Genomic DNA, 22809 nt, shown 5'->3' on the forward strand with positions numbered 1-22809 from the left:
GAGCATTCAGGACACCAGGAGCTACTGTAGTGGCTCACAGAAGCATCACAGGAATGTGGATGATGGAAGTGACCTCTGGAGATCATCTGGTTCCACCCCCTCTTATGCAAGGTAGGTCAGCGACACCTGGTTATCCAGGACTGGGTCCAGTCAGGTTTTGTACATTTTCACAGATGGAATCATAGAATCGTTTGAATTGGATGGAACCTTAAAGATCACCTCGTTCCACCCCCTCTGCTGTGGCAGGGACACCTCCCACTAGAGCAACATGCTCAATGCCCACCTAACCTGGCCTTCAACACTTCCTCCACAGCTTCTCTGGGCAGCCTCTTTCAGTGCCTCAACACCCTCCCAGTAAGGAATTAGATACATGGTAAAGATGAGACTCCATGACCTCTCCAGATCTCTGATGACTGGCAAAGTAAGATGTTTTCTGGTGTCCCAGTGGAGTTTCATGTTTTAAATAATGCCTATTGCTTTTGTCCTGTCAGCGGGCACCTATCTCCCTCTTCGTCATTCTCTCCCACTAGATATTTATACACATTGATGATATTCCTGCTAAGCCTTTTATTCTCTGGGATGAATAGGATGAACATTCCCAGCTCTCTGTCTTCCTTCACATGAGATGTGCTTCAGTCCCTCAATCATCTTTATGCCCTTTGCTGGAGTCATTGCAGTAATCCCCATCTTTCTTGTACTGAGGAGGTCAGAACTGGGCTCCAGGTGAGACTGACTAGATCCTAATTCCCCAGATGCTTTTTCTTGTCCTGTTGAAGGCAGGAGTGGCCTTTGGCTTTCTTCCAGGCCTCAGGAACCTCCCCTGATCAGTGTGATCTTTTCAAGAGTGGCCTTTTAAATACATTATCCAGTTTCCTCAGCACTTTAGGGGCCCTTGCTCAGGGGCCTGGGATTGCTAAAGGACACTGTCACCAGTAAGGCTTCCTCCTGGGCTACCTACCCCTGCTTCCACCTTTTGTGCATTTCCTTTTTATGTCAGAGTTTAGGCATGTCTTCTTTGCTCATCCACACATGCCTCCTGCCACCATTGCTTGATTTTCTTCTTGTCAGGATGAACCACTCTAGAGCTTTAAGGAGATGATTAAACAGCTCAACCCTTGCTTTCTAGTTCAAGATCTTAATCCTTATTGTGGCCAGAGTAAGATGTTTCAGAGCATTTTATAAATGTTCCCATACATCTACACTTAGAGAGTGATTTGAATTCAAACAGCACGTTTCCAAACAGCACTCTTTACCAAAAAAGGGACCAGTGTTATCCAGGTTCTTGCCCATCAGTGATATCGTGCATCACTGGCTGTCAGAGTCCAGTTAGAAATGTAACTGTCTTCCTGTCACCTCGTGGGAGGCTTCTTACTCCGGAGGCCACTTACCAGGCAGGTCTTTCTAGAGTCCTTCCATGGGTGTAGAGAAGAGACAGGCTCCTCTAGGGGCAGTTTAAAAGCAGCCACACTTGAGAATTAGAATCATCTGGAGAAGTGTCTCACCTTCCAGTGACTAGCACAAACTTCTACTTTAAGTGCCTGAAATACACAATAACTGCTTAATTTAAAAATATTCCCTTCTACTGCTTTTGAAAGTGCCGCCTTTCCTGTTAATTGCATTGTGCCCTTGTTCCTGTGCTATGAGGCAAAGAGAATATCCTTTTGAACTCAGAATGGCATCATCAGCTTGATATGGCTTAAATCCAATCCAATTAAAAATACATAAATGTGGCACTTCCCTTAAGTTAGATGTCCTGAAATGACTGCTTTATAAAAAGGCGTTGTTAATTCTGCCAGGCCTTTTCTGCTTGCAGACTCTTTTCTTAGGGGTCATTTGCAGTGTCTCCTGCTCCAATCACGATAACCTGGTTTAAGCTCTCCCATTTCCTTTCTGTGTCCTTACATGCCTGCTCATTGTTGCCTGTTGAGTTCAACCTTGCTCACGCTGTTGGCTTGCAGCCTCTGCAGCGTCTGAGAGGAGTGCTCATCCAAGTCTTGCAGAACAGCATGTGAGCAATAGCGCTGGGCTAGATCAGGAGATAAGCTTTGCTGACCATTAGCAAAACAATGGACTGTACGCTCAGTGCTGCTAAATACACAAAATAAACAGGCAGAGGAAAAAAATAGGTTCCTCCTAACAATCATGGTCACAAAATGTTCAGGAGGAAAGGAGATTCTGGAAAAGATTGGTTTGGCTTATTTTTTTAAGGAATGCAATTGTTTCCATTGATTTCTAGGGCTTTTTGGTGCTTTCATGCTACTGGTTTCTTATTTCCAGCCGGTTAGATCTTGCTGCCTGATCCTGAATCCTGTCTTTTAAAAAGACTTTTGAATTATGTCTAATAGGCTGAAGCAAAAGCAACATGGGTTGTTAGCCTGATCAAATTAGGTGTGCAGAGTGTAAAATATTTTATGATGTCAAGCAGTGTACAGGGAATTAGGGGAAAGAGTCATGTTTTATGGGAAACACCCAGGACTTGTGTTTTAAAGACACAGCAGAGAGTCTTCTCTGTTCTGACTCCTGTGTCTACTTTTAAGTTTTGTGTTTGCAGACCCTCTAGCGTGTCCACATATTTGCTAACTTTTTATATTTGATAGTTCAGTTTCAGTGCCATCTTTTCCCAGATGTTTTAGAGATTTGAGAGAGAGCTCTCCATTTAAAAACAGCTGTCTCTCCATCTCAGGGCAAGGACAGCTGTCAACACCAGATGTACAATGCAAGATGCAGCAACAATTAGTAACCATTTGCCAGCCAAAGATGAAGGAAGTAGTGTGAGATGGTGATTAGTGAGCAGCCGGGGACAGGGATCATTAAATCAATTAGACTGCTTGGCAAAACCTCAATGAACTTAATGAAAATACTGTTACATTTTTGGCCACTTCATAATTAGCTGTGCATTTTCTCCCAGATTCTGAAGAGAATCACCACTTTTAATTCAGGGCTGCAAACCAGAGACCCCAGTTCACAGGTGAGATGTACAACAGTACAAGGTCACTGCTGTAGCTGATGTATGAGCAAGGTTTGATGGCTCTATTCAACCATTTTGCTATGTGTTGTCTTCTGCAGAGCAATCATTTCTCTCTGCAAACATTCTATAGCACAGTTTGCCTTGTGGATATCAAGAATAGCTCTAACCAACCAAGCACTATTGTCCTCTTTCTCCCTCACAGAGCTGGCTGTCCTGGGGAGACCTGTACCCATGCAGTTATTCTCAGCCAGGGTAAAAACAGCTGCAACAGCAAGAGCTGGATGAGCATTTCACTGCAGTTAAGGACGGTAATTTTGTTCTGCAGAAAGCCCTTCCAGCAAGGACGGCGTCCCAGACAGGATTCACCAGGCCTACTGCTGCTTTCTTTGCTTCTTTGGTGGTGCAAACATCTATTCTCAACAGCCTCTTCTCCTCTTGGCACCTTGCACTTGCATGTGCAATGCTTTCTTTCCAAAAACTATTTCAATAGGAACTAGCGAATCCTCTTCCTGCGTTTGTGAGAAGGCACAGTAAACCTCATCACCCCAGTGCAACATCCCCCAGCTGTCTGTAGGAGGAAGTGAAGAAGAATCTCCTTTGTTGGCTGTTGTGCCTGGTTCCTGGTACAACTTCTAGGTCACTGTGATGACTTGGAAAGCCAGCCTGGCTCTTTTTCCCTGCACATGCCTCTTCTATACGTCTACCAAGATGCAGCTACAAGAGTACAAGAGTAGTCCTAATCCTGGGGCTGTAGTTAAGGCTGTCTATCCCTCCAGGGTTTTCCTAAACGAAAAGCCTCAGGATCAGGCCAGCTTTAATTCTCTTTACTTTTAAAGTCTCCTTAACAGCCAGTTTGGAAGTTGATTGGGGAAGCAGGGAAATTACAAGCATGGGGCATTCACAGGGCCTTCCACCAAAACTGTAGTACAGAGAGAGCAAAAGGACGTCAGTCTTGGGCTGCTTGACTGAATCTAATGTGAGTGAGATGATACACACAGAAGAGACCAACATTTTTTCTAGATTTGAACCCTTTCAGATTCCTGAGGAAATGGGCATAGATGTTGCTTTCCAGAAAACAAGAATCTGGAAGACTTGTCAAAAGCTCATTAGGCTGGTAGAGCTTCTCTGGCTCTGGACACCATTGTTTTCCAGGCTTATCTATGAAGACAGTGTGGTCAGACAAATTCTGGGGCAAAGGCAACTGTCCAACTGAACAAGATGTTCTTCTGGCATGATGGGAAACCTGATGCTTTTGTCAAGAACTAGTGGATAAAACCAACCTGAAACGTGTGCAGAACATCAGCAGGGAGAACTTAATTCCACAGAAGGATGCATTTGCCTGAGTCACTGACGTTTTCCACATGTTGCAAGATTGCCATGAACCTGTATTTGGTGTCCCTGCTTGTTCACCTCCACTACACATTGGAATACAGAAGTTGTCTGTAACTCCTGTTACACTGAACTGTTTGGACCACTTGGCTTTATTGGTTCTGGCAAAGTTACCTGGAGTCTTGCAAGGACTAGGAGCACCCACGCACATCCAGATCAGCAAAACATCAGCTGTGCTCTGAAGCAACTGTTGCTGATGACATATTTTGTGACAGGAAGTGATTACAACATAGTGGGTTCTCACGATTAAAAATTTGTGTTCTGCTCAGAAACATACATGCAACTGGTATGTTCTAAACATAGATTCCTTTGGGTTTTGTTCTGGGACAAAAATCAAAACCACTTTTCAGGATTTATTGTTTAATCATTAACGCCTGGGCAATCAGTAAATTTGTTACTGCTACAATCGCTGATTTTCCACTGGAAAAAAAAAAGCAAAGTTAAAGTTCAACCATAACTATTGAGTTTGCCCATGCCAATCAAACAAGAGACAAGCCATTATAATGTCTCACTAAATTGTTCTCTGGATAATTGCCTAGGCAATATCAAGGAGTTAGATAGAAGACTGGTAGATCCATTAATATAATTTAGATTCTCTAGCATAGCAAGGTTCAAAACAGCCTTGAATCATTTCATCCTTATCAGACTAGCAAGAGGTAGGCCTGTCACCATGCCTTGTGATGGAATGACCCAGCAAGAGCTGCAAGGTAAGCAAACAGAAAATCTTCCTGCCGATCACTTGAAAAGGAAGCAATGCAGAAAGAAAATAGCAGGAGTTCCTGTGCAGGAACAACTGTTCCTGTTGGAGCAGGCCTATTCAGTGTCTGATTAGAATGATTGAAGTTTATTGCTGATATATGAAATGCAAACAAATGAAAACCCCTAAACAAGCAAACAAAACCCCTCCCCTACTCTTGTCCTGAGCTCCTTAGAGCTTTGTTCTGCCCAGAAGTTGTACCTATTTCCCAATTCACTGCCACCTTATGGCATTTCAGAGAGATAACACCTCAGTAATTTCTCTCGGACACCTCGTGTATTCAGGCAACCTCCCTGGGCACTTGCACATCACAGAGACACAGCAGCTGTAAAAACTGCCCTGTGCATCCAGACTTGGAACAATATTGATGCTTGGGATGCTGGGTTATAATAGCTTGTGAAAACTCATCATTAAAACGTCAATTCTATTTATATTTGCAGATTCTAAAGGGAGGTCATTTCATCAGCCAAGGGGCCAAAAATAAATATGGACTTTGCAATGTTGTCAAAAGAGAATCTTTCAGTCTAAAAAAGCAACTAGCTCACTCATGACTCTCACAAATGGTTTTAATTGTCAGTCCATTTTTGAAATTGAGGATGAAAGCTTAATAGATGCCCTTATTGTGTGTTTAGGGTTTTTCTGAGAGGAGTCTTGGTTAAGGAAAGAATCTATGAACAGACTTACAGAAATTGGAGGTGCTTTATGCTTTTTCATCCCCTCAACGACATCACCATTTTACTTTAAAACATGGTTGTGGTTTCCTGGTGGATGAGGAGATACTACAACTTGAATGGCCAGGCTTTGGAGACTTGGTTGCTTAATTATGAAACAGAAATATGTGCAGGATTGCCAAATATGAAATACTGCAGCTGGGATTTTTGTAATATGCATTCCCCTGTGGATGGGTAGGCTTGGTATTCAGAAAAGTGTCAATCAAGTTGTGGTTTTGATACAGATTACTTTGGTATTGAAGAGGAAACAGGGTGATTTTAGAGAAGGGCTATACCAGGTAAAGGAGGACAAGCACAAACTTATTTTCTTGAAGTAGCTTGTTCTCTGCAAGGAAATGAAGTTGATTTCCCATTTTTATTATCAAGTTGCAGACTCATTACAAAGCTTTAAGGGACATTTTTCAAATGGGCACCATCAGTATAAATTATGCATTGGTCTGATTTTTATTTACCACTATCATGAGTAATAGCAAATGCTGAAAAGCAAAGAGCTCACCCTCCCCCACCTGCTGTTTTTCAGACTGCCAACTTTTTCAAGAAACAAAGCTCGGCTGTCTCTCCTAAGTCAGTTCTCCTGTTTATGTAGTAATTTGAAAGAACTTTGTCAGAAAATAAGAAAAGGTGATTTGTGTTAGCATTTTGATGCCAAAAGCCAGAAAAAATAATGACTGGAATGCCTGGTGGTACATTTCAGGTACAAGAGAGCTGGCCACAGCCTGGTGGCATATGTACTTTGTTGTTTTATGTAAGAATGTTCTTCAGAGAGCTAACCCAATCTGTAACCCTAATTTTTGACAACTGCTCAGCGAACAGTAGAGAAAATGTCATTTTCACTGTTGGCAGCTCATTGAAGCTGTGTCTAAGTAACATTTGACACAGTGGTGCTTCAGAGGGGGGTTGGAACAATGAGTAGTACGGTAGGGTGGCTTGGGGTGGCTGCAGTACCACTCCTGTGCTGTGACTTCAGTGTCTCTTAGCCCTGGCTAGGGCACAGCACTCTCACTTATCAGGCTCCCAGCCTTACAGAGGTAGATCCTGAAGAATCAAACCTTAAACAGTCCCATGGCCATTGTAGTAGGTAAAACCACTCATCATTTATCAGGCAAGAAAAAAAGGCTTCCAGCAAGCCAACCACCCCAGGGCGAACAAAGTGCTGAACAGGACCATTTTGAGAGACTGGGTTTGTTTTTGGCTTTGGAAAACAGCTCTTGTAAAGGATAAATTTCAGCTGCCTTTGGCCAGGTCTTTGTTTGGTCACATAGCAGTGGTGTTCAGAACAGGGCTGCAAAAAAGGTAAATCTGGCAATATTTTGATGCCTTAAAAGAAAACAGCAGTCTTAGTCTCTAACACTGGCAGAATATGTTCCTGCTAGTCCAAGTTATTTTGTTTGTGGTATAAACTATTCTGGCAGGAGCACTTCTTGTTTTTTTTAATGGCATAAGCAAGCGGTGCTCAGTTTTTGCTGATGTCTGCCGAGTAATTTCACTGAGTTCACAGCAGGCAGCAGTGCTCCAGTGCTGGCTGTGCCAGGGCTGGGAGCTGCTGCCCCCAGGGATGCTCCAGAGCCCTGAAGAAGGACAAGTTCTTCCAGAACAGTGCCTGAAACTCTGGCCAGGGCCAAGCTCAATCTATGGTGGCAGTGGGACCTAACGATGAGAGTGTTTAGTGCCTCAATAAAACTGTGTTTCCTGTGAGGAAGCCTTGCTGTTAACAGCTGAACCGGGAGGACTTTCTATGAGCCTTGATCTTCTTTCACCTGCTTGGCCCAGTTGGTGCAGAACGGGTTCACCATCGCTCCATGAACCACATTCATGACTGTTCTGCCCCCGTCTCCTGCTGGGAAGCTGCAGAGGGACTGCTCACAAGAGCTTGTCGTGACCAGGCAAAGGGAATGGCTTCAAACTGGAAGAGGGTAGGGTTAGATTAGGTATTTGGAAGAAATTCTTTACATGAGACACTGGAACAGGCTACATGGAAGAGTTGTGAATGGCCCATCCCTGGAAATGTTCAAGGCCAGGTTGGATGGGCTTGGAGCAACCTGGTCTAGTGGAAGGTGTCCCTGCCCGTGGCGGAGGGATGGGAACTGAAGGGTCTTGAGGAGCCTTTCCAACCCAAACCGTTCTGTGATTCTATGACAGCACTGCGCGCGTCAGCGCCATTTCCTTCACGGCTCAATGAAGCAGAACCTCTGTGCCTGGCGGGTTTTGAGCACAAACCCCACAGTTTCGGGTTTCCTTTCGCGCTGCCCCAAACACGCTCCCGTCGGGACGGGACGCGGGGGCGCGCTTGAGGGGCGGTGCCCGGCCGAACTGCGCATGCGCGCTTCCCTCCCCCGGCCCCCACAGAGGTGAGCGGCCGTGCCCCGTCGGGAGCGGGCGCGCCCGTGGCCCCGCGCCTCGCGATTGGCTCCCTGCAGGCAGCCTCATCGCTGCCAGCCAATCGCAGCCCGCGGCCGCTCTCCGCCTCGGGCTGCGGCTTAAAGACGTCCCAGGGCTGGGTGACGGAGGCAGCGCGTCTCTTGATTGGCTCTCCCTCGTCGGCTCCGATCGGGTTGGCCCGGCGATGGCCGGAAGAGAGCCCTCCTTTCCATTGGCCGCCCGCCCGCGCTGCTAGGGCGGCGGCGGCGTGCTCCGATTGGGTCTCCGCTTTACTTCGGGGAGAATCGGTCGCGCCCGCGGTGGTTCCGTGATTGGTTCCGGCCAGTTACAGGCATTCTTGTAACGGCCTCAGGATTGGCCCCGAAAAGGCTCGGGCGTTTCCGTAAAGGCCTCGGGCCGGGGGCTCGCGGGCGCGCCGGGCTCTTCGGCCGGGTATTCACAGACGGCGCTTACGGCTGCTCCGCAGCGTAGGGCGGCGGCGGGCACGGGCGGCTGCGCGGCTTTGGCGCACGCACAGAGCGCAGCAGCGGGAGCCCGGCACGCAGCGGAGGGAGCAGCGGGGACAAAGGGACTGATCGGCAGGAACAGGGAGGGGGGCCCGGCGGGAGACTTCAGCCGGGCGAACGAGTCCTATGTGCCTTGGGCGCCTGGGGAAACAGCAGCAAAAGCGGCGACCGCCGCCAGCACTCTGAAGCCGGGCTGAGGAGGAGCAGGGAAACTGCCGCCGTCATGGCCCGTGCCGTCGCCGCCGGTCGCCGTCCGCAGTGCAGCGTGCCCTGCCTGAGCCGCCGCCAGCTGCCCGTGCGGGCGCAATGAGCGGCCGCACCGCCGGAGCCGCCGCCGCCTCAGCGCCGCACTGAGCAGCAGCGTCAGCGAGCAGCGAGGCCGCCCGGCCGCCTCACCCCCCTCCGCGCGCCGCGGATCCCGCCGCCACCACCGGATCCTATTGCGACTCGTTGCCGCATCGCCTCCGCTCGGCGGTGCCCTGAATCCCTCCGCCAGGGAAAAAAAATAGTCCCGTTGCCTGCCGCCTCCCTCAGAGGCGAGGGGGAAGGAGAGGAACGGGGAGGGGGGAAGGAAGAGAAGGAAGAAAAAGAAGAAAAGGGGAAAAAAAGAGATAAAGCAAATAAAAGGAGAGAAACGCGGCGGCGGCGGGATCGGAGGAGCCGGGCCGCGAGCCTCCGCCCCATGTGACTGGCGCCCGGGGTGGGGGCAGCGAGGCCCAGCGAACCCCCCTCGCTCGGGAGCGGCGCCGGGGGGAGGCGGCTCTCGGACCCACCGGCGCGGCCGGGAAGGATGATCGTGTGAGGAGCGGGCGGCGTGAGGAGGAGCAGCAGGAAGCAGGAGAAGAAGAAGCAGCCGCTGGGCGACAGAGACCGAGAGGGGAGGGGGCTTCCCCGGGGGGGGAAGGGGGGGTCCCGGCGTTTCATGTGGCGCGTCCCACCCGTCTCCTGCAGCTGAGCGAGCGAGGGAGCGGCAGGCGGGCCCGCCGGGGCGAGGCGGAGGGCGAAGGCAGGAAGAGGAGAGAGGTGATCGCCGTTGGGGCAGAGCGGGAGAGAGACCATGTCCGGGCGGCCCAGGACCACCTCCTTCGCGGAGAGCTGCAAGCCGGTGCAGCAGCCCTCGGCCTTCGGCAGCATGAAAGTCAGCCGTGAGTATCCTGCTCCCCTCGGGTGGGGGGGTGAGGGCCGGGGAAGCTGCCCCCGCCCTTCGCCCAGGCGGGGAGCGGCGAAGGGAGCCTGGCCCCAGCCCCGGCCTCGGCAGCTCCTTTCTCTCCCCTTCCCCCCCCATTAACCTTGAATAGGCGCACGCCGCCGCTCCGTTCGGGGCCTGCTGGACGGAAAATCCCGGTGGGTTTGTCCTCGTCCTTAGCTCCTGGTCGCTGCCAGCGGCCTCTGGCTCATTAAAAAGCCATTTTTCCCCCTTTGTGAAACGGATTGGGAGCTCCGTAGTCTGTATTTCCTTTTCATTCCCCCCCTCCTCCCACCGAAAGGAGGAAACGAATTGCGGGCACACAGGTATGACCGTGACATTCACGTTCATTATGTGTTTTTTTGAGGTTTTTTTTTAAAGCACTCCTGGCTGTTAAGGGGAGAGAGCATGGAAGGTTTTTCCATGCACCCGTAGATCGGGTGTGAGCACCTTTTAGTCCAGCCCATTAAAAAAAAAAAAAAAAGGAGGGGGAGGGGAGCTTACAAAAGGTGTCTCTAATATCCTCCAGGCTCTGGTAAAATGCTCAGAAGAAGGCATAAGAAAATGCTTATTTTGAAATAACTACTCCATGGGCTCACATGTCAAGCTTGGCATTCTTTTCCCAATTTTCTGATCAGAGGAATATTTTTTTAAGAATGAGGCCTGTGCTTTATTCTGCACAGACATGTCAGAAATGCTTAATGTGTGCCCATTCTTCGTATTCTATCCGTTGGGGTTAGCTGGTTTGTGGGAATTAAAAATATGAATTAAACCTGAGCAAATGTACATTGCTGATACAAAAAGGCCCAGTTCTGAGTTGCTGTAGATCAGCTATGTGCTTATCATATGGAATTTCTTTACTCCTGATTTGAATATGTTCACATTAAGACCTGAATTGTTTTTCCAGATTTATATGAACAGTGTAGTTTTTAGAGATATTTTCTTACGGAAATGCAGGATGACATTTTATGGGACCAGGAATATGCTCTATATGCATTCCCATTCGATTGATCTATTTGATATTAGTGTAAAGCCACACCTGACATGGCTCTATGGGTACATGCCTGTATCCATCGCAGGGGCTTGTATGTTTCATGCCAAAGCACTGGGAGAGTGTGAGCTTTTTGACAGATGAGAAATTTTGATAGTTTTTTTTGCACCGAAATGTCTTCCACTGTGGTTGAAGCCTTGAAGAGAGCATTTGGCTCAGGGGCTGTAGTCCACCATATATCTGCATGGTCAGTGTTCCAGCAGCCCTCCAAAAACCATGGGTGCAGTTAACCCATATTAGCAGCATGACAGCGTAGGTTTGATCAGGTCCAGCATTAGTATTTATTAAGGATTATTGATCTGTACGGAGGAGAACTGTGGGTGACTCCATTTTAATTTACTGGCTCACTTTATGTGCCTGTGGGATGGAAAGCAGGTCTTGTTGATCAGTATTTCTGCAGGTGGCTGTCTAAACCGAGCGAGACCTCAACCTGTCATACTCAGCAACTAAATGTGCCTTATTCAGGCTCTGCAGCTTGATTCTTGAAAGGTCATTGATGCTCCTTTCCCGTTTATTTGAGGTCAAAGACTAGACAGATGCTTGCCTGTGAAGAGGGTGCTAACTGATGCAGACTAACAAGTTTGCAAATATGATTCAATCCCAAGTGTATAACACTGAGGGAGAAACAAAGGCCGTAACATAAAGCGCATGCACTTGTGATAACCCCCCCAGTCGCTCTAGTCATGTGCTCCTGGTCCTTCTGCTGTCTGGAAAAAAATGTCAGAACAAAGCAAGAGAACCACATTCAAGGATTCTGTGGGAAGTGTAGTTTCTATTTTCAGTTAATCCAGCCATGTAAGACAGCCTGGGAAGTTAACTTTTTTTCTTTGCTTTTTAAGTGAGAAAAATTCCAGGGTGTCAAAAAAGGTTTTATTTTTCTGGTTAGCAGAGTCTTGGTAACATCTTATCACATGATGTAGCAAGCTGTGTATTGCCGGTGTGGAGTGCTTGTGTGGTGAACAGAGTTAGGTCGGCTCTTTCATTTTGATATATATTTATAGGCTGATACTTAGTTACATTCTGAGCCAGTTTGAGTTAAAGCTGGGACAAAAGAGTCCTTGTGAGGAAGGTGAAAATTGATGGATTGGTATCTTCTGAGTGTCTTGGACATCTTTATTGCTTCTGTCTTGGTGTGGGTCTTTTGGAAGCAAAACCTGACTTGTTTGCGGTCAGCCTTTTTGCTCTCATTTGTAAGGAGGGGTGAAATCAGATGATGAAGTCACTCTTGCTGTGATGTCTGTTGCAGCTATTGCTTCTCCTGGCTGAGCGCTGCAACAGTTACCTAGGAAGGATAGATCTCAGGGATTAGAAAAGGATTCATAAAATACTGGAGGAGGGTTCATTGTTCCTTCCAGTGTTTCCTGGGAGGAGCAGAACTAGAACCCTGCTGTCATTGCATTTCTTCCCAAGGTATATGGGGAGGAAAGACTGAGCAAGGATTTTTCATCTCTTTGCTGTGCAGTTTGTTAGATTGAATTTATGATACTTTGTTCTCAGAAGTTGGTAACTGGATGAAGCCTTGAATGGAAGGATGGGGGATTACCAACAGCTGCTTCTCCTTTGACTGTTGGGAAAAATGACTTCTCATGCATGCTGCTCTCATTGCTCTGTCAGGGTTGTTACAAGGATTTTAACATCTCTGCAACAGTAGGAACCCTGTGGCCTTCATATATCTCTTTCAAGCCGTACCTCTGTCTTCTGAAATCTGACTATTTTTATTTCCCTATTTATATTTTTGTGGTTGTGAAATCACTCAACCATATGGATTTCTACCTTGAAATAGTTCTCAAATAGGGTATTCTTTGTGCAGGTTTGTATTGCTGAGTTTGCAGGCTTTCCCTGAACAAAAAACCCATGTGTACTCCTTGTGTTAAGCCTGTCCCTCAAAAGGAGGGAGCTAAGCCTCCAGTTTTCCACTTGCTGATACTATCAACCTGCTCGTTATAGTAGGAGAAGAGATAGGAGCTTGAAGTTTTCTTTTGTTCTTTACCTAGTTGCTCTTACACTGCTTACGGATGTACCTTGTTTCTCAAATGGGACAAAAATAATCCTGAAATACAAAGGGTAGTCATGCAACACATGACTAAAAATATTAGTATAAAAATAGAAGTCTCAAAGTTTACAGTTTGAGAATTTTCATCTAATGACTGTCGAATTGATTTTTTTTTCCTTCTCTGAGCTTCTGGGAAATATAAGTGTTTCAAGTAACACCAAGTCCTTGCAGACAGCAGTACTTATTGTAACTGTAGCCAGTTGTCTTGATGGTCTGCAGTAAATAATGTCTTGGCTAACACTTGCCATGAAGAGTTTTTGCTCCATGTGTGAGTGTCATGGATCTGTAATTGGTTAGGCAGGATTTGTCAACTTGGAGGGTGAGGAAGGCAGTTTTATTTGCTTTAGCTAATTCTGATGTTGACCACATACTCTTGGTTGCAAAATCTAAAGGACAGTCTTGTAATAATTCATTTTGGACTCTGTGGAAGAATGTTTCAGTGGTGCCAAACTTGGGGTTTGTTGAAGTTTTTCTTTTCTTCTTAGATTCACTGGGTTTTTTCTGTATTGTAAAATCTCCTGAAAGCACAATAGCTTGGTAAGCCTATATTGCTGTGTATTGTTCAGACAGAGTGTGATGGCTCTTTAGAAATGTTTCATGAAGGAATAAAGTCTGTGAGTTTGTTGCTCTTTTAGTGGTTATTCCACGAGCCACTACATAAAAGTGGCTGCTTTTTAGGTAGCAGTCGTGTCTAGGTGGCAGTTTAGTTTAATGCTGTGTGGTGTCCAGGTAGGTGTGTGGGAAGAGCCTTGGATAAAGGGCACCCTGGGCGCCTTCTGCGAGCAGGAATGAGTGGGGCTGTTGAAACTGGCAAAGCCACTGAGATAATACCACCTGGTGTTTCTCAACCCAGTTAGGGTAGGGCCCTCTCTATTGCTTTGATAGCAGTTTCTGCCTAATTGGTTTCTGAAACTGAAAGCTGCCCGTCCTGCTTTCCTTGCTGGAGAGAGGAAAATCACTCCTTTCCAGAAGCCTGCTGAGCGTTGTGTCTGGCTGTCGCTCATCCTAGCCCTGTCCAGCTTTCTGACTGCTGCTGGGTGAGCAGCTTTCCTCATTCCTAGATTGGAAAAAAATGCACTGAGGGGGTCAGCTAATGAACATGTGTGCCTGAGTGGAAAGTGTTTCATGTTACAGTGCCCCAAAGTTGTGCCTTGCAGTCTGAAAAGGAATAGAACTGTCTGCTGTACATAATTCTGATGCTGACAGACTCTTTCCTCTTTATTCATACCACTAGTTGAGCATTCCATTTCTGTTCTGCACATTTCCTCTTCCCTACACTGCTTCTTGGAGGTGATCCCCTCTTGTATTACCCCTTGATTCACCTTGTGTGTTTCCTAGCAATATTGGAACTGTCTTGTTCACCTGTTTCCACAGCTATGGCTTATGGAGTGTGTTCCTTGCCTGTATGCATCCTGGCTCTGGAGGTTGTTGATCACCTTATCTGTTAACTTGATAGGGCCTTGTAGGTATCACAAGCAGTGCCAGGGAGATGAGAAAAGCTGAAGATCACCCCACAGCCTGAAGAGTTTCTCTCTATTGCCCTAAGAGAGTTCTTTAATTTTCTTGTATTCTATCTTTAAGAGCTTGTTTAGATAAAATATAAAGGAATTTTCCAATATTGGTGTTCAGTTTACTCATCACAGATCTTCATGAATCTCTGGGATATTGGTTGTTGCTGTTCCCTCAGCCCATGCTCTGTCTTAAACTGGATGAATGGCTGAAGAAGATTCTGAAAGTGTGAAGTGTATCTGTGTGCAAAAAGCCTGCAGTTCAAGCTTAGTGCTGCAATCACCTGTAGCATTTTCTGAAATGAATTAATGCTAAACCCCTTGGTTATTTGACACAGTAGCTAAACTGTGCCAGGTGCTTGTAGAACACTTGAAGCCTCTTGGTTCAAGCTATTGGAGTATTTTTGTTTTAAATGACTGAGTCCCATTTTAAATTGAAAAGTCTGTTACCTCTGAATTTCAAGACATTTCTGTAGATAACTCAAAACTTGAATATTTCTCTGAAATTCTCTCTCTTTAGATTTTGTTAAAAAAATTTAAAAATCAACTTTACTCTGAGGACTTTTAGTCACCCATAGCTAGTGTGGGAAGTGCTAAAGTGGCTGTCTCCTGCAGCAACGATATGGCTGGTGGAGTTACTTGGCTGCTTTCTGAATTTAATGAGCATCAGCCTGGAGCAGCCTTGAAAGACAAACAAACTTTTAAAGTCAAGCAACTAGGAAATGGAAAATATTGAAAGTTTGATTGCTTCACAGAATATCCAAGTCCACTCAAAATTCAAAGATTTGTCTCTTCAGAACTTGTTTTAGAAAGCTGCACAGATAGGTGCTCTTTTATTTATGTATGTTGAAAATAAATGCCAATTACAACATTTACAATGTGATGAATAAAGATACTCTTTCAGCCATAAAGGCTCAAAACCCACAGTGTACTGTACAGGTCAGACCTCCTTTCTTCAGATGCAGCACCAGAAACCCTCTTGTCACTTCCCATCCCACAGAGATTGTTTCCAAAGTGCTGCATGCTGCTGTTGGGGGAGGTGGAAGCTTGGAGGCATAATGGTCTGTGCCAGGTCATATTTTTTGAATTTATTTAAAATGTAACTGCTTGAGTGCACTGTAGCAGTCTGATCTTGAGGTGAGAAAGGTGTGAGATGTGGTAGCAAGATGCAAATCTGTGAGAAGTGGCTACAACATCATACTTGTGCTCAGACAATTGTTCTGGTCAGTGCTGCTGGATCTCATTAAACAGAAGCCTGAAATGAATCTCTACCTGAAACTTTTATAAACTTTTGGATAACAATGATTTGCTTTCACCACCTCTTCAGAATCCTTCCAGCCCCCATAGGTGATAGCTTACCATGCCACAGAGACAGGGTCATTATTTAGGTGTTTTCCATGAAAACAGTGCATGTTGGACTCAATCCTGTATCCTATAGGTGTTGCTGTGTGATGTTCTGTCAGGGCAGTAGGAGAGGTGAGATGATGGTATTTCAATAGAAATCCATGTTAGAGACCTTTCTGAAAGCAGTCCTATATCGCAGTCTGAGAGCTGTCAGAAATGTGGATGCCCAGAAGTCATACTGCTGTGCCTCTAAAAGAAGTGGACAGTGATTTTTCTTGTATGTTCAGTGCTATCACAGAATCTTTTCATTAGGTGCTCTTGCCACAGATGACTTGTCTGTTGTTCAGAAAAGGAAATAAAGCAAAGCAGTTCACTCTGTACTTTTATCTCTTGCAGACGGGAAGTAGATCTAAGCATTTAAGGCAATTTGTGTTCTCACCTAGTCTGTTTTATAATGGAAGAAAGGAAAGTGGTAAGATAGCTTGTCAATGTCAAGAACTCAGGGCTTTTTTTTTTTTTTAAGAAAAGCCATACAGCAACAGCTCCTTCTGAAGGGTTGGCTCCAGTCCTTGCCAAGAGTTTGCTGTGTCTCTGTAGCAGGGACTGTGTATTTTCTGACTTGGCCTCATCAGCTGAGGGAGGGGCTGTTTACTGTGTATCAGTGCTAGTGCTTCCTGCACAGGTGAAAGGGGGCTGCCAGTTATTTTCTACGTTGATTAATTTCTAGATGATTTCCAGGGTTTCTGTGTGATTGATATAGAGTCAGGTTTCCTGAAGGATCAGTGATATGGGGCTGCAGTGGGCCTTGGTGCCTGCCATAGGAAATTCACTTCAGCTTGTGAATTTCTCTCAGAAGTGAGAGCGCACAGCTAAGAAAAATACACCTTTATAGCTTTTTAATATGTCTGAATAGGGCTGAGTTTCTCTTTCTTTGAAGGGTAAAATGACCAATGTAGCATTGGTGAAAGTATACTTCTGTCTGAAAAATGTGTCTTAAACTTGATATGTCACAAAAATGTGTAGTGATATAGTTACATTGCTTGATGTGTCTCTTCAGGCAGTTGGACTGAGTTGGAGAAACATTTTAGTCGCCCAAGTGCCTGACAGTAGATGATCATAATAAGAGACCTGCTGATCAAAAAGGAAAGGGAGGATTTTGCTCATTGTTGCCACTGGATAAGCACTGCTGTGGAGGGTATATAGAACTTAGAAATTCTGGCCCTGCACTGTGCTGTTGTATGTACATGAGGGTAAACGTTTGAGTGCAGCTGCAAAAATTGCCAGTCTTTTGGGTCAGAGCACTTGGAAGGAGAAAAGTTGGGTGTTGGCTCTGAAGTTATAACCAGAAGGGAAGCAGCAGCTGAATTTTTCCAACCAAGGCAGACTTCTTACAGCCATATCATCTCTTTTTGACTTTTTTAGTAGGAATATAATTCTTGTGAGATACAAGCCCTGTAGCTCATGGTAATGTCTTTTGCCAGAAATGCAGGCAATTGTTTAATTTTAAGACAGGCCAAGAATATGTTTTGCAGAAAGATAAACTGTGACTGTTGCTGCAGAGAAGAATTTGGTTTTTCTTGCTGTGTAGAAGGAGGAAAACTATTTAGTCACAGTTGATAGTGTCAATCTGGTTTTTTTATTCACACCCTCCTGTAAATATTTAGATAGAGCATACAATGCTATTTGCACCCCATCTCATCTGCTTAGTTGTTTTAAGTATCTGTTTAAGAAAAGCAGCACAATGAATTGACCTGTGTGAGCAGGTTTCCTAGAGGGAGGAAGGGGATCACCAATTAATCAGCCTAAATAAACTGAATGTTTGGATGTTGACCAAGTAAATGGGAATAATTTGGCATGCATCTGTATCCCCATGAATGAAGCCTATAACCATAAATGTATTTCCTCAATTTATGGGGCTCAGGATCAGCATCAGAAAAAATGTTTTGTGCCTCACTTAGAGAACAAAGCTTTCGGGCAGGGCACCATCTCTGCAGGTGAGTAGATGGAATGTTTTGTTTTCTTTATATATACAATTGCTCAGTTGAAACCTAAAGAAGCAGAAAATGCTGTTGTCCTTGAGAAGAATGTATCTGTTGACCATTTCACTTCTAATCTTGCCATCTTACTCATGATTGTGTGTGCTGCCTTGGGAGCCACTGGTACATACAGTCATGCACCATAGCAGTTGCAAGTTAATTATGTTTTTTTTCTGTGTTCCTCAGAGAATAGAACCTTCCTAATCAAATTCCAGTTCTAGAGACTTTGGAATAGATTTACCAATATGTTTTAGTAACCACAATGGATTGCAGAGCTGATCTGAGTCTTGGGGAAATGTTTTAGAGGCCCATGGAAAACTAGGTGATATTTTTTCTTTGTCTGGGTTTTCTAGTGAAACATCTATTAAATGTACTGGAGACAAAAGCATAAGTTTTGTGTGGAGTGGGAGAGCTTCACTATTCTGGAAATTGTGGGCCCAAACTTCAGATGATATTGGTCAGTGAGAGGGCAGGGAAAGCTTTAATTGCAACTCCCAGAATAAGGTACTGTCAATTTTAGATTGAGCTCAACTTTAAACTTGCTCTTCCTTGCTCAGTGCAGTGGGCATGGGGTGGTTTGGGGTTGTGTAGAAGTTCTTATTCAGGTGTTGTGGGGATGGCAGTTGAGTTTGATGGACTCTTGAAGCTCACCAGCAGGAATGTCTGAATGTCATTCAAGCAATCAGAGCATGTTTCAGAAATGTATTTGGCTTAATGGAGGATCTTAGGGGAATCAATGCTGCCAAATCTGCAAGTCTCTTCTATTTTGGGATAGATTCAACTTCAGTGGACTGAAGTTTACCTTCAGCTGGAGTAGCTGGCTTTCAGTGTCCATGAAAGCTGACAAGGTTCAAGCATGACAAGTGACATGGGATCTCTGACAGCAAAAGAACGGCAGCTGTTTTCCCAGGTGGCACATTTGAAATGCCTGTGGGATTTTGGAGACAGGTAGAGAGATTCATGAGGCAACGAGCAGCATTCTCTATTTGGTGTCAGTGCCTTGGCTTTAAGCAATAGTTTGTGGATTTATTTTTTTCCCTGATAACCCAGACTATTTTTTCAGTGGTAATGTTTGAGCAGTTAATGATTGACTGTAAATATTTATTACAGTGGGCCAACCCTAAAAGGAAGTAGTGCAGAAATGTTTATGCTGTGTCTATAACTTTTAATAATTATGATACTTCAGATATATTTACTGAAACAGTGACACTGTCTGCATTTCAAAATATCTGGTGAAAGCTTAATTTTTATTCTTACATTGTGGCATAATTGCAAAACATAATTTTTTTCTAGCGTTAGTTTAAAACATATAGTATCTACATATGCTTTTTAGGTTTAGTTTATTCAGACATTGTAGGGTGGGGGTTTTTTGTTTATTTTGTCCTTTTTTCTTTTAAGTGAAGAGCAAGTGGATTTATGAAGGAGTTCCTGGCAGACTATTTCAAAATCAATAGATTCTAACTGAGAAAAGTCATGTTAAGTTGTCCTCTAGCAGCTCCTTTTGCTCTATTACTTTTGACGTGTATTTGATTATAGAGAGACACACACATATGCATGGTCAGAAATATGATATGAAGGGAGGAGATGATCTAGAGTTCTGAGATCTGGAATTTAAACCTAGGCCACATGTGAAGGCTTCTGCTTTAAATCAGACTGCTCTACATGTATGATCGCAAAAGTTTATCTTTACATGCAAAGGTGCTCATGGTATTCTTGTCTGAGTATCTGGGAAGACTGCGAAGGTGTATGTTTTAGCTTGCTTGCTCTGGTTACTCACATTTCACGTACAATCTTCTGTGCTGTGGTGCTTTCACCTCTCCCAGTGTCCTTGTGCACTGCTGTGCTTCCAGTGGAGTTCTGAAGTTGTGGTGCCCTGGGCCTTGCTGCAGAAGTGAGCAGCCCTCATCTAGTACTTTACAGGTACACCTTACACCCTTCAGACTTAAGATATGCTAGTGAGGGGGGAAAATGCCAAGGCTGCTAGGGGTGACATCTGTGTCTGGTCTGCAAAATATTTTTCTGGGAAATATGAGGAAGAAGTGTATGGAAAGTGTATCAGTAGCCAGTTAAATTGTAGAACTGATGCAGGGAGTTTATGAAGTAAGGAGAACAAAAAGTTGATGGGAAGGACTTTGAGCTATAGCTTCCTCAAAGACTGCTGTACACAGGCTATTCCAGTTTTGCTTTGAGACTACAGATGCAAGTTTTTATGACTGTATTTGAAAGCGCTGTGATTTCTAAGAATAGTAGTGAATAAAGGCAAGTATTTCCAAAAGTTCAGGTAATGTCCAGGATTTTGTCAGGAAAAGTGGTTAATAAAGGGATAGGGAATTTGTCTGTAGATGAAGAGGAGTAATTAGCTTTCATCTGACACTGAAGAGAGCAGATGTTCCTGAACTCCTGGAGATTTGTTCGTTGAAATCCATTGAATTTCTCTGGACATCTCTTGTGCTTTTTAACTTCGATTTCTTGTTTTGTCTGTGTTAATATGAAACCATCTCATACTTAGGAAACCTTCAGTGAGTCAAATAATGGTAAATTGACCATTTTTGTTTTCTACAACTTCTTCAACCGTAACTTGGAGTTTTTCTGTGCGTGGAAACCGCTTTGCCATATATATTACAAGTTTTTGGGCTTAGGTGGAAAGTAAGTCATTAAACATTAAATTTACAACTACATCAAAATACCTTTCCCCCATTTTAAAATGAAGATATAAAGAACTAGTGCAATAATTCTAACATTCTACCAGATTTGTAAATTATACCTGGAATGTTCTCCCTTATGAAATGTACCTCTTTGGATGTCTGGGGGTAGACTATGTGGAGTGTAACTCTTCAAATGTGAAAAACTGAGTGAAACTATTGGAAGCTGGGCGGTCTGACTTGAGAGTTGGTGTCCCTACTGAAGGTTCAAGAGTGAATTTCTTCTCTAGGACACAGAAGAGTAGGCTGGTGCAGTTATGAATCACTTTTGCTTCAACTTGGCACAGATTTAAGAAAAAAAAATACTTCTTTGTGCTACTAGCATAAATAGCTGCAAACCTCCAGAAGTTGTTAAAAAATGCCCTTTTAAAAAATATGGTGCTCCTCAGATTCTTACAAAGTGACCCATCCCATGGCTGTTCTTTGAAGAAAAGGATATGTAGACCACATAAATGAAACCTCTTAAAAGGAGATCAGCCGTGGATCGTGCTGGTAAATGGAGTCAGCTATGTGGCATGAAAGTGCTTGTTTAAAAACACATCATCAGCGAAAACCTTCAGATGTCTACTTTTACAGAATACTGTGAATTTTTTTCCTCCAGTAATTTTGTCACTGCATCATTTTAATTTCTCTGGCTTTGTACAGCTGAGAGCTCTTAGTTCCCTTAAACTGATGTTGGATATGGGTAACAACATGCAGTGCTGGAGAACTATTGTTAGGTAAAATTCCTGAATGTGCTTAAAATAGGTGACATTATATATATGTATAATTCAAGGCAAATGTCTGTATTCATACCTCCTGTTAATAGCTTGGATGTTATTCTTTTGGGGGTTTCCTTATGTCAGCTGTCAAAGACAGGAAAGTGGATTAGGCAATGCCTTGATCTGACCCCATATGTCTGTTCTTACAAATGACCTATCTTTATATTGTGTATGCTCACTTTCACAGTGTTAACTACTTTATATATCATGGCAGAAAATGACTTTTGTCTAAGAACAGGTCTGCAGCCATTATAAAATAAATGTTCTTTGAAGTCAGGATTCGTGTCAAACCAGAAGGATGTGCAGAATCGGGCCTTCTGCACTTTTGTTTAGTGTAGTAATAATGTTTTTTTGTGAGTGATCTAAGTAAAATTTCTAGACTTGTGGATTGCACTATCAGAGGTGCTCCTAGGTGTTCAAAATTATCTTAACCGAGTGGTACCCTAAGTAGGATGAAATGTAGGAGGGGCTGATGTCATCTGTTCTTCAGTAAGGGTTGACTGTGCTGATAACAGGTTTGGGGGTAACTGGGACAGTAGGAGATCTGCAGAGAAGAATCTGGAGTCAGGTATTTGCACAGTGGCCATGAGTCAACCAATGCTGGAGAACCAGCAAATCTTTTACTGGATGTATTGCTGGCAATGTCGTGTAAAATACATGGAGTTAGCCTTCCCACTTTTTGGCATGCTAATGAGCTAAAGTACAGCATCTGGTTTTGGTATTGTACTGTGAGAAGAGTAGTTGCAGGCAAAGTAACATGGTCAGAAGTCTAAAAAAAGTGCTTTAGAGGAACTTTCAGTTTCCCCTAAAGAAACTGAAGTGCTTCAGTGCTATTAGAGGAAAACTGAAAACCCATTGGATGATAGTTTTTTATTTTAGAGGAGGCGGAAGGGAGATTTCTTTTGATAATGTTCTTTCAATACGTAAAAGATAGCTGGAAAGAAAAAACAAAACTTTCCTACTGGAGATGAAACTATTTGTAGGCTTAAATTGTAGCAAACACTTACTAAGCTAGTTAAGTCAACTCTTAAAAACAGGAGCACTGGAATAGGTTAGGGAAGGCTGTCAGATTCCCAGTAGTGCCTGTTTGAAAAATGAAGATGCTTGCCAGGTAGTTTATATATAGAAGTTTGGAGAGGTTTTAATTAAGACAGCCTGTAGTCCCTTATGGTATTACTTTATGTCATTCCAGTTATTTCTGCGTGGTCTTGGGAAGAATTTCAGTTACAGCACACTGATCCTCTTGCTTCTCCCCTTGGGATGAGGTAGCCTTGTGTTACTGGCAGCTTGCTGGCAGTTAGTGGATGTGGAGATAAGGATTTGTGAAACTGGTCGCAGCTTTAAAAGCAAGGTAGATTCTTAGAGAGATCATCTAGTCCAGTCCCCCTGCAATGAGTAGGGGCATCTTCAGCCACATCAGATTGCTCAGAGTGCTGTC

General features: G+C 44.3%; 1 protein-coding gene across 2 annotated transcripts in view; it reads left to right on the forward strand.

Moving 5' to 3' along the window:
• Positions 1–8540: 8540 nt before the first annotated feature.
• Positions 8541–22809, forward strand: part of GSK3B (glycogen synthase kinase 3 beta) — a 150419-nt gene continuing 136150 nt past the window's right edge. Inside the window, exon 1 of one of the 2 annotated variants that reach the window (XM_054654881.2) lies at positions 8541–9875. In XM_054654881.2, the coding sequence (XP_054510856.1) occupies positions 9788–9875 (88 nt within the window). In that variant the 5' untranslated portion in view covers positions 8541–9787. The remainder of the gene's footprint in view (positions 9876–22809) is intronic. The other variant, XM_054654883.2, reaches the window with a different exon arrangement.

Source organism: Agelaius phoeniceus, chromosome 2 (assembly GCF_051311805.1).
Source record: "Agelaius phoeniceus isolate bAgePho1 chromosome 2, bAgePho1.hap1, whole genome shotgun sequence".
Classification (NCBI taxonomy): domain Eukaryota; kingdom Metazoa; phylum Chordata; class Aves; order Passeriformes; family Icteridae; genus Agelaius; species Agelaius phoeniceus.